Source organism: Schistocerca piceifrons, chromosome 2, assembly GCF_021461385.2.
Source record: "Schistocerca piceifrons isolate TAMUIC-IGC-003096 chromosome 2, iqSchPice1.1, whole genome shotgun sequence".
Taxonomy (NCBI): domain Eukaryota; kingdom Metazoa; phylum Arthropoda; class Insecta; order Orthoptera; family Acrididae; genus Schistocerca; species Schistocerca piceifrons.
The window spans coordinates 641,685,800-641,697,974 of record NC_060139.1 but is presented as its reverse complement, the minus strand read 5'-3'; the positions used below and the strand labels follow the sequence as shown (position 1 = coordinate 641,697,974).

The 12,175-nt window shown below is 44.8% G+C and overlaps 1 protein-coding gene across 2 annotated transcripts in view; it reads left to right on the top strand.

Annotated features, from left to right (window-relative positions):
• LOC124777523 overlaps window positions 1-12,175 on the top strand; it is a 202,934-nt gene that overhangs the window by 129,612 nt on the left and 61,147 nt on the right. For both annotated transcript variants that reach the window (XR_007015744.1, XM_047252970.1), the window contains exon 4: window positions 6,851-7,010. Coding sequence is in view for 1 of the 2 variants with exons in the window: in XM_047252970.1 (XP_047108926.1) it covers window positions 6,851-7,010 (160 nt within the window). In the remaining variant the exon portion in view is untranslated. The remainder of the gene's footprint in view (window positions 1-6,850; window positions 7,011-12,175) is intronic.

Below are 12,175 nucleotides of genomic sequence, written 5' to 3'. Positions count from 1 at the left end.
TAGGAAATTCAGCATTCCGAGATCCAGCGTGTCATGAGTGTTCCGAGAATATCAAACTTCAGCATTCAGGTACCACGGACAACGCAGTGCCCGACGGCTTTCACTTATCGACCAACAGAAACGGCGTTTTCGTAGAGTTATCAGCGCTAAGAGACAAGCAACACTACGTGAAATAAGCGCAGAAATCAACGTGCGCCGTACAACGGACATATCCGTTAGGACAGTGCGGCGAAATTTGTCGTTAATGGGCTGTGGCAGCACACGACCGACTCGAGTACCTTTGCTAAAAGTAGGACGTCGCCTGTAACACCTCTCCTGGGCTCGCGATCTCATCGGTTGGAAGACCGTCTTCTGGTCAGATGAATCCCGATTTCAGTTCGTAAGAGCTTATGGGAAGTTCGAGTGTAGTGCAGAACACCCCTCACCCCGCCACCCAGTTGTCAATAAGGCACTGTGCAAGCTGGTGCTCACTCCATAATGGTATGGGCTGCGTTTACACTGAATGGACTGGGTCCTCTAGTCCAACTGAACCGGTCATTGACTGGAAATGGTTATGTTCGGCTACTTGGAGACAATTTGCCGCCATTCATAGACTTCATGTTCCCAAACAACGATGTCATGTCACCGTGCCACAATTGTTCACTACTGGTTTGAAGAACGTTCTGGACAATTCGAGCGAATGATTAGGCCACCCAGATCACACGACATCAATTCCGTCGAACAGTTAAGGAGCATAATCGAGAGGTCAGTTCGTGCGCATCGTCTTGCACCAATAACAATTCCGTAATTATTGACGGCTATAGAGGCAGCATTGTTCAACATTTCTGCAGAGGGTTTCCAGCGACTTGTTGAGTCCATGCCGTGTCGAGTTGCTGTGCTGTGCCAGGCAAAAGGAGATCCAACACGATATCAGGAAGTATTCCGTGACTTTTGTCGCCTCATTGCATATCCCCTTTTATAATATACATGTTGTTGTTGTTGTTATTGTGGTCTTCAGTCCTGAGACTGGTTTGATGCAGCTCACCATGCTACTCTATCCTGTGCAACCTTCTTCATCTCCCAGTACCTACTGCAGCCTACATCCTTCTGACTTTGCTTAGTGTATTCATCTCTTGGTCTCCCTCTACGATTTTTACCCTCCACGCTGCCCTCCAGTACTAAACTGGTGACCCCTTGATGCCTCAGAACACGTCCTACCAACCGATCCCTTCTTCTAGTCAAGTTGTACCACAAACTCCTTTCCTCCCTAATTCTATTCAATACCTCCTCATTAGTTATGTGATCTATCCATCTAATCTTCAGCATTCTTCTGTAGCACCACATTTCGAAATCTTCTATTCTCTTCTTGTCCAAACTATTTATCATCCATGTTTCACTTCCATACATGGCTTCACTCCATACAAATGCTTTCAGAAACGATTTCCTGACGCTTAAATCTATACTCGATGTTAACAACTAATTTCTCTTCTTCAGAAACGCTTTCCTTGCCATTGCCAGTCTACATTTTATATCCTCTCTACTTCGACCATCATCAGTTATCTTCACTACTTTAAGTGTCTCATTTCCTCATCTAATTCCCTCAGCATCACCCGACTTAATTCGACTACATTCCATTATCCATTCCAGAGTCCACATCTGCCCCTAGAAATGTCTTACAGTTTAAAACCTGGTTCCTAAATCTCTCTCTTACCATTATATAATCTATCTGAAACCTTCTAGTATCTCCAGGGTTCTTCCATGTGTACAACCTGCTTTCACGATTCTTGAACCAAGTGTTAGCTACGATTAAGTTATGCTCTGTGCAAAATTCTACCAGGCGGCTTCCTCTTTCATTTCTTAGCCCTAATCCATATTCACTTACTACGTTCCCTTCTCTTCCTTTTCCTACTGTTGAATTCCAGTCACCCATAATTATTAAATTTTCGTCTCTCTCCACTACCTGAATAATTTCTTTTATCTCATCATACATTTCATCAATTTCTTCATCATCTGCAGAGCTAGTTGGCATATAAACTTGTACTACTGTACTAGGCGTGGGCTTCGTGTCTATCTTGGCCACAATAGTGCGTTCACTATGCTGTTTGTAGTACCTTACCCGCACTCCTATTTTTTTATTCATTATTAAACCTACTCCTGCATTACCCCTATTTGATTTTGTATTTGGCTCAAAAGGCTCTGAGCACTATGGGACTTAACATCTGAGGTCATCAGTCCCCTAGAACTTAGAACTACTTAAACCTAACTAACCTAAGGACATCACAAACATCCATGCCCGAGGCAGGATTCGAACCTGCGACCGTAGCGGTCTCGCGGTTCCAGATTGACGCGCCTAGAACCGCTTGGCCATACATGCCGGCTGATTTTGTATTTATAACCCTTCACCTGACCAAAAGTCTTGTTCCTTCTGCCACCGAACTTCACTAATTCCCATTATATCTTACTTTAACCTATCTATTTCCCTTTTTAAATTTTCTAACCTACCTGCCCGATTAAGGGATCTGACATTCCACGCTCCGAACCGTAGAACGCCAGTTTTCTTTCTCCTGATAACGACGTCCTCTTGAGTAGTCCCCGCCCGGAGATCCGAATGGGGGACTATTTTACCTCTGGAATATTTTACCCAAGAGGATTCCATAATCATTTAATCATACAGTAAAGCTGCATGCCCTCGGGAAAAATTACGGCTGTAGTTTCCCCTTGCTTTCAGCCGTTCGCAGTACCACAACAGCAAGGCCGTTTTGGTTAGCGTTACAAGGCCAGATCAGTCAATCATCCAGACTAATGCCCCTGCAACTACTGAAAAGGCTGCTGCCCCTCTTCAGGAAACACACGTTTGTCTGGCCTTTCAACAGATACCCCTCCGTTGTGGTTGCACCTACGGTACGGCTATCTGTATCGCTGAGGCACACAAGCCTCCCCACCAACGGCAAGGTCCATGGTTCATACATGTATTCTCACAATATATGATGAGATAAACTAAATTATTCACATACTTAAGGCAGTAAAAAATTAAATTGTGATTGGAGGCTGGAATTCGATAGTTGGAAAAGGAAGAAAAGAAAAAATAGTAGGTTAAGAAAGAGTGGTTAGAGGACAAGTGTAAGGATGTAGAAGATAGATATCGCCTATAGGAAAATTAAAGAGGTCCTTGGAGAAAAGAGAAGTAGCTGTATGAATATAAAGAGCTGAGATGGAAAACCGGTACTACGCAAAGAAGGGAAAGCTGAAGGGTGGAAGGAGTATATAGAGGGGATAGGTAATGCAAGAGAAATGAACTTCATGGAAATATTACAGAAAGTAATGAGGATATACATTAAGATGAGGTGGGAGATATGATAGTGCAAGAAAAAACTGACAGAGTATTGAAAGACTTAAGTCGAAACAAGGTCCCAGGAGTAGATGACATTCCGTCAGAGCTACTGATATCCTTGACCAGCAAGGTCGCCCGTGCTAACCATAATTGAGAATGTTTTGAGGATTATAGCGAGGACCATTAAATGAGCTCGGAATTCTGACGATCTGACGCGCTAATCGGACAGAACTTGGTACGATGTCCCTCAGAAGGACTTCCAGCAACTCTATCAATCAGTGCCAAAGCGAATAACTGCTTGGGTAAGGGCCAGTGGTGGACCGATTTGTGAAGCTCTTTCTCTTAAATGAATCATCCAATTTTTCTGAAATTGTAATTATTTGTGTGTCTACACATGTACATCACAGCTACCGACTTCGGTCCCATTCGGATAATTCCCTCGTGGTAGTTGTTTTTTTTCCTCTCTCTTGGATGTATATCAAGAACTTTTCATGGCCATGTCAGGGTAACTGTAAGGAAATATGTGACTCATAGGATAGATATCTTACCTTTTCGGCAACACATTCAGGATAAAGAAAAATACATGAATTGTATTCGCAGTTGCAAGTATGGCAACCGTCAGCTGTATAATGGTTTATAAGTGCGATGCAATAACATTCCATTCGACCATCAAGGCACTGCAATATCGTAACGGAAAGATGTTCTCTCTGCATTTGATAAACAGTGGATGTCAAAATCATACATATATAAAATCTCTCTCGCCGTCCGAACATGACTCGGAAGGCCTAACAGTGCCGACTGACCGCCATGTCATCCACGGCTGTTAGACGTCACTGGATGCTGATATGGAGGGGCATGTGGTCAGCACACCGCTCTCCCGACCATTGTCAGTTTTCGTGACCGGAGCCGCCATTTCTCAGTCAGGTAGCTTCTCAACTGCCAACGACCATGCCCCAGTGGTAATACCGGTTCCCGTCAGACCACCGAAATTAAGCGTCGTTGGTTTGGCTGGCAGTTGGATCGATGACTGCCAGGGCCTGCCGAGCACTTTTGACAAGCTTGGTGCACTCAGCATGCATAAATATCTGCCGTCGATTGAGACTCAATATCTCTTATTTTTGCTAGTTTTGTGCAATTTATTTTTTCCATTTTCAGACATTTCACTTCGGCTGAATATTTGCGACTGGTGTCACTTGTATCTGCGTAGGGATACCCAAAGGAAATATAGAGGCTCGTATTAAATACGTCTCTACGTGTTTCATAAGACGCCTTAATTGTTGGGTGATGCCTCTACGATTAAACTGAACATTTTACTTATATCCAGTTCCTCAGAGAGGTATACTATAGTCGTATCTTTTCTTACATATTGACAGTTTCTAACTAGGAAGGAGGTAATGTGGTGCTTAATGGCCTTAATTGTTTCATCTCTCAATTTCCGGGGACTCTCCCCATATTTCCCTCTCTTATCGATAGGGGCGTTCCTGGTAGTTCGAAGACTAGATACTAAATACTGAATCTTAAGTTCTGATATGCCATGCGTCACCATAAGTACCATACGACAAATTAAAATTTCTTTCACTCCATCTCCCATTTGGCCTCGATCTCAGTAATAGTCGTCTGCGCTGTTAAATCTTGAATCACATCCATCTTTCATTGTCCTCCTTCTTAAAATGTCTTGTATTTTCAGGCACGTTGCTAAAACAGTATAACCTAGAATGGCAGTTTTCTGCCATGTTATGAGACATTAAGTCATTTTTGTTTACCTGATATAAATGGTCATGCGTGTCTTCCTTCCCTACAGACATCAATCAGTCTGTCGCTCACCTTGCCTACCATCATTTTCACAATTTTTTTAAAAAAATTAGTAAACTATGTAAAGAACTGCACACATAAGCTTAACGTGCCACCTAGGCACAGAATGCCAACAACGTTTGACAACAACTGTTTGGCAGGGCTGGATCCTATATCATTATTTACTTCAAATACCAGCAGTTAATGGGCTAAACCTTTCTTTCCCTGTTTCATGTGGACTGAGCTCTTTCTTTACTCATACAATTGTTTTACAAAACTGAGCTGATTTTTTCGCACTTACTGTAGGAGGAAATACTGGGTCTCTTCCATGCTTTCATATACTGGTGAAAACTTAGTTATGAGCTGTGAACGTTTATCGCCAACGTTTGTTGCGACTGTGTCTCTGGCACCCACTAGTTCCCCTCAGTACGAAGGATGTCATAAATTTTTAATCATCACCTCGAAAACAACTTGCTGTGACCATGAAACATCGCGACAGTGTCGGTTCTTCTCTTGCGTACTGACCGCTCAGTAGCGCAACAATTTAACTGTCACAACCTATTTAAAGCTGGGCCCCGTCCCTTTATGTGTATCTTCTAATCCCAAATGCATGTTTCTACTCATTACTTACGTGGGTGTAGGCCTGTGCACTCTCGTTGCACATAATATCATCACTGTCTGGCGCATATGCCCTTGTCATCTTGCATCGACCCTCGCAGCATGGTAAACGGGCGTCTAACATCAGCTCGTACCAAGCTAGTTACGAGCTGCTGGAAAGCATGAATATGTCTATAACCAATGACAAGATGTTGAAAACAAGAAGTTTTTGGCATAACTTGGCTAAAGAAGACCTGACTTAAGAGAACAGATTTTGAGACATCAAGGGATGACTAACTTAGTACTAGAGGGAAGTGTGATGAGTAAAAATTGTAGAAGGAGACAAATAGATAAACGCTGAAGATTAGATGGGTAGATCAAATAGCAAGTGAGGAGGCAGTGAATAGAATTGGTGAGCAAAATTCATGGTCTACCTTGACTACAATAAGGAATCGTTTGATAGGAAACATTCCGAGACCTCAAGGAGTCGTCAATTTAGTATTGGAAGAAAGAGAGAGAGAGGGGGGAGGGGGGAGGGAATAAAAATTGCAGAGGCAGAGCAAAAGACGAGTCTAGTATGCAGTTTCGGATATGGGTTACAGTAGTTATTTGGAGGTGAAGAGGCTTTGTTGCGAAGGAGGTATTGAGCATGGGATGAAATGAGGCCCCTGATTTTATGCAACCTCTCATCGGGCCACGATACAGACACCTAAGGTCCATTCATGTGCTTCCATTTGTTCGCGTAGAATATTCCACAGCCAAGCCCTACATTCAGTAACAAAATGACTGACCCATCGCTCTCGAGTTGTGTCGGTATGGTTTGAAGGACAGTCCACGGACATGAGGGTGATTGTGCGCAAGCCCCATCTCCCTCTTCACGCTCACCCTCCCCTTCGGTTCACATGACTTCAAGCGTGTCCGTTTCACTTGGCTTGTTTTGTGCACGGTGGACTCTGTATCGACTGACTTCCGTGAAATGTGAATATCAGTTGAAAAGTCTACGATTAAGGTGGTTTTCAAACTTTTTCGGTGTCTTTAGCTGGCCGCGCCAATACTCGTTACTGCTGTAATTTGAACGGAAGCGGGTGATAAACGCTACTCTGATTCAGCTGCTCGTTTGACTACATAAGGGACTGATGTCTTTGTTCACAGGGCAAGTACAGCATGAAGCACTTCTTTCCACTGAACTTAAAGTTGCAGAGGATGGCCTCGCTAATGTATGGACGCTTCAAGTTGAATTTTCTGCAGTTCAAGGATGGTGAAGACCTGGGTTGCCTCCAGGCCGTCTTCAGAGTCAATGAGGCCGCAGCAGGTACGAGTATGTTTTTACCTTCAGAGAACACACAGCTGTAAAGTGGCAGGTGCTCTTCTCTCAGAGCTATCACTTCTCGCTTCAAAGTCTTTACAATAACAATCGTACTACAGAGTTTCCGCACCTTATGAAAAACTCAGTTTATTTTCTCTTTCTGTTATATTTGGCCACACATTTTTCGGCATTTTATGTGCTACGTTTAGTGTTTATGGTTTACTAGCAGTAGCTGCTCACGCATTGCTGTGGTACGGTCTGGTTAAATGGAAAAGAAAGAACATACTTTTCTAGTATGTATGGGGATTAGATATACACTGATCAGCCAGAACATTACTACCGCCTACCTAATAGCCGGCATGCCCACATTTCACACTGACAACAGCAGTGACGCGTCGTAACACGGAAGCAATGAAGGCTTGGTAGGTCGCAGGACGGAGATGCAACCACATCTGCACATGCAAGTCGTCTAATTCTCGTAAATTCCGGGGAGGGGGGCGATGAGATCTGATGCTACGTTCAGTTACATCCCAGACGTTATTGATCGGATCTGGAGAGGTGGTGATTCAGCACATCGATTGAGGGGTTTGGTGCAAGAATGAGGCAGCTGCACCCGCTGGTTCCAGAGAAATCCAACAGACGGAGCTGCCTGTGCTCCGAGTTTGCGCGAAAACGGGAGGTGCCTCGTTCTTCCCCCAAACGACAGCAGGAAGGAGATTACGTTACGTAGTGTTCAGCAGACCGGTGTAAATATTCCGCGTTTTCTGTGAGGAATATTTTTTATCAGGTTTAAGATCTGTTTTGTGACTTCATCGTCTTTTGATTTCACGGTTTCTGTCAATATGAGTGAATCAGAAGAGGAAGGACTGTTTAATTGTGACTATTCAGAAACTACGAGCCAGGTGAAGATGAGACGTCTACTGATTCAGAAGAAGTTTCAAGAAGCAGAGACGGAGTTGTTGAACCAATGAAGAGGAAAAAAATGATCGCACAAGGAACGATGGGAGCGGAACATAAGGAAACAGCGGAGGGTTGACGGAAAGACGTACAAGAGCACAAATAGAAAAAACATGCCTCGTCGGACTACAGGTAACGATTGCAGTTGCAAATACAAGTGCTTTACTAAATTCGATGTTGAAGCAAGGCATTGTATTATTAATGCTTTTAATGGCCTAACGACTAAGCATGCCCAAGATGTGTATTTGGCTGGTTGCATTAAAGGTTTACCTGTTACAAGAAATAGGCCAAAAGTGGAACAAGAAAGCCCAGGGCGTTTTCAAATGTTTGTACTGTTCGAGTCAGTGAAAGTAATCCTAGAGTTTGTAAAAAAGGGGTTGGCGTCATTGCATGGAGTGTCCAGAAGGCGGGTGGAAAACATCGCAAAGCAACTTTCTTTTGACGGAGCTCTCACACCAAAACCAGATGGTAGGTGAAAGCATAATACAAGACGCAACAAAACTCCAGATGAAACTGTGCAAAAGATTCATTGTTACATTGACAGTTTTCCTAGGGGAGAATTGCATTATAGTCGTCGAGACAATGGCAATAGACAATACTTGTCTGCCGATCTCACTATCAAAGAAATGCATAGTTTGTACATGGAGAAGCGCTTTGAATCTCCAGTAGAATATGATTTTTACTTTCGGTTCTTCAAGACACATTTCAACATCAGATTCGGGCACCCAAGACACTTGTCAAAAGTTTGACAGCGTACAAAAGGAACTCAGTGCCTCTTCTATCTCAGATGAGAGACGTAAGGAGTTCCAGGATGCCAAGATACTTCATCGAAGTCGGGCGGATTGACTTTATCAAGATATTAAACGAAGACCAGATGGCACTTGCACAACGTAATAATGACACCGAGATGTTGTGCTTCGACTACCAACAAAATATGCCCCTCCCCAAAGTTCCTTCTGGGGATGCATTTTATAAACGCCTGTTTTATACATCACTACATCAACCACGTTCTAACAGATCATATCAAAATGCTTCACCTATTTTCCGATAACTCCGTCTCACAAAATAAAAATCATTCGTTAATGCAGTACCTGTTTTACCTCGTGCGAAGATGCTGCTTTACGATGATCGTTCAGCGATTCCCAGAAAGGGGCCACAACTTTATCCCACGCCACAGAGCGTTGGGTAATATAATAACTTTTTTGACAAGCTGAAGAACTTATGTTTAAAGAATTTTTACATATCAATATCGAACAAGAAAAGGGGAAAATATTTAATTACATCGGTAAAGGGACCAATGCAGTGCGACTGTAGGGATGACTGTCTTCGATAATGCGCAAATTTGCAACCAAGGACCTACGAGTCTCTTAACGATGAACCACCTTCATCAAGCTTATGATTGTCTCCTCCCGCTTAAAGACTGAAAGTTCAGAGATGTCACAGAGCTCGTCAGAAAGTATTTTGGGCAAAACAAAATGTGGTTTTACTACCAGCTGACGTCAGATGCTTCAAACGATCCTCAGGAGACTGAGGGGGAGCTAGAAAACTGAAGAAGAACTGTACATATTGATATATTATGCCAATAATGTTGTACTCTCTTTATTAATGAATGTTTTCTTAAATTGAAATATGGTTAATTGCGGAGAAAATGGTCCTACAAAGAGTTTTTCATTCACTTTGGAGCAAAAAGGAGGCAGCTCCAAAATTCAAAACTCCACTCCACGTACCTGAGAGCATGCATTTGTGTGTATTCAGGTCAGTAGTATTGGATACACTGTAACCTAACACAAGGCTGACTATTTTTTTTATTTTCGGTGAAAAAGTTTTTTTAACTTGCCAGAAACTGGAAAAAGTGGAGCCGCCTCCTTCTTGCACCAAACCCTTCAATTGGAACTCACCACTGTGTTCCTCGAACCACTCCATCACACTCCTATGACATGGCGCATTATCTTGTTGAAAAATGCCACTGCAGTCGAGGAACATGATCGTTGTGAAGGGGTGTGGTGGTCTTCAAGCAGTGTATAATACTCCTCGGCCATCATGATGGCTTGCACAAGCTCCACTGGTCCCATGGACACCCACATGAATGTCCCCCAGAGTATAATGGAGTCGCCGTCGGCTTGTCTCGGTCCTGCAAAGTATGAGTCAAGAAGCTGTTGCCCTGGAAGATTACGGATTTGCACCCACCCACTAGCATGGTGAAGAATGTGTTGGGAATCATCAGACCATGCAACGCTTTGCCACAGCGACACCGTCCAGTGCCAGTGGTCACATGCCCATTTCAGTCGTAGTTGCCGATGTCAGGGTGTTAACATTGGCACATGCATGGGTCGTCAGCTGCTGGGGCCTATCGTTAGGAGTGTATGGTGCACTGTATGTTCAGACACATTCGTACTCTGCACAGTATTAGAATCGGATGTTAGTTCCACAACAGTTCGCCACCTGTTCTGTTTTGTCAGTCTGCTCAGCTTGCGACGTACGACATTGTAATAAAGGGTGGTCACCCAACCCCACGACGTCTGGATGTGGTTTCACCTTGATTTCGTCACGTGTTGAAGACACCTACCACAGCAATCCTCGAACATCCGACAAGTCGTGCAGTTTCCTAAATGCTCGGCCGAGACTCTGGGCCATCACAATCTGCCTTCCATCACACTCAGATAGGTCGCACACCTTCCCCATCCTACACACAGACGGCGTGCTCACTGACACCACATGTACTATGCATGTGTCCGACCAGCTTCATTCCTCGCCAGGTGACGCAGCTATCACTTGGACGGGTTTATATCGATAATAGGTCGATGGCAGTAGTGTTCTTACTGATCAGTGTACTTGCCAATCCGCTTCTTCCTCTAGAATCTGTCCATTTCCTCCTTCCCCTCTCTTTGCCCATCTGCTCCTTCTTTCCCATCTCTCTGTCCATCTTCTCCCCCCTCTTTCTCCGTGTCCTACTGCCCCCTCCCTCTGTTCATCCTCATTTCCGCTCGCTGTGTCCATTTGCTCCCTCTCCTCTGGTCATCTAACAGAAAATCTGTTCATTATTGTTTAAGATATGTATACTTAGTCTCTGCATGACTGAATATTTAATAGAATTTAATTTTAAATCTTAAGTAAATCGATCAAGAACTTGTCGAGAGTTTTGCTAAATCTGTTTCACTATTTTTATTATATATATATATATATATATATATATATATATATATACTCCTGGAAATGGAAAAAAGAACACATTGACACCGGTGTGTCAGACCCACCATACTTGCTCCGGACACTGCGAGAGGGCTGTACAAGCAATGATCACACGCACGGCACAGCGGACACACCAGGAACCGCGGTGTTGGCCGTCGAATGGCGCTAGCTGCGCAGCATTTGTGCACCGCCGCCGTCAGTGTCAGCCAGTTTGCCGTGACATACGGAGCTCCATCGCAGTCTTTAACACTGGTAGCATGCCGCGACAGCGTGGACGTGAACCGTATGTGCAGTTGACGGACTTTGAGCGAGGGCGTATAGTGGGCATGCGGGAGGCCGGGTGGACGTACCGCCGAATTGCTCAACACGTGGGGCGTGAGGTCTCCACAGTACATCGATGTTGTCGCCAGTGGTCGGCGGAAGGTGCACGTGCCCGTCGACCTGGGACCGGACCGCAGCGACGCACGGATGCACGCCAAGACCGTAGGATCCTACACAGTGCCGTAGGGGACCGCACCGCCACTTCCCAGCAAATTAGGGACACTGTTGCTCCTGGGGTATCGGCGAGGACCATTCGCAACCGTCTCCATGAAGCTGGGCTACGGTCCTGCACACCGTTAGGCCGTCTTCCGCTCACGCCCCAACATCGTGCAGCCCGCCTCCAGTGGTGTCGCGACAGGCGTGAATGGAGGGACGAATGGAGACGTGTCGTCTTCAGCGATGAGAGTCGCTTCTGCCTTAGTGCCAATGATGGTCGTATGCGTGTTTGGCGCCGTGCAGGTGAGCGCCACAATCAGGACTGCATACGACCGAGGAACACAGGGCCAACACCCGGCATCATGGTGTGGGGAGCGATCTCCTACACTGGCCGTACACCACTGGTGATCGTTGAGGGGACACTGAATAGTGCACGGTACATCCAAACCGTCATCGAACCCATCGTTCTACCATTCCTAGACCGGCAAGGGAACTTGCTGTTCCAACAGGACAATGCACGTCCGCATGTATCCCGTGCCACCCAACGC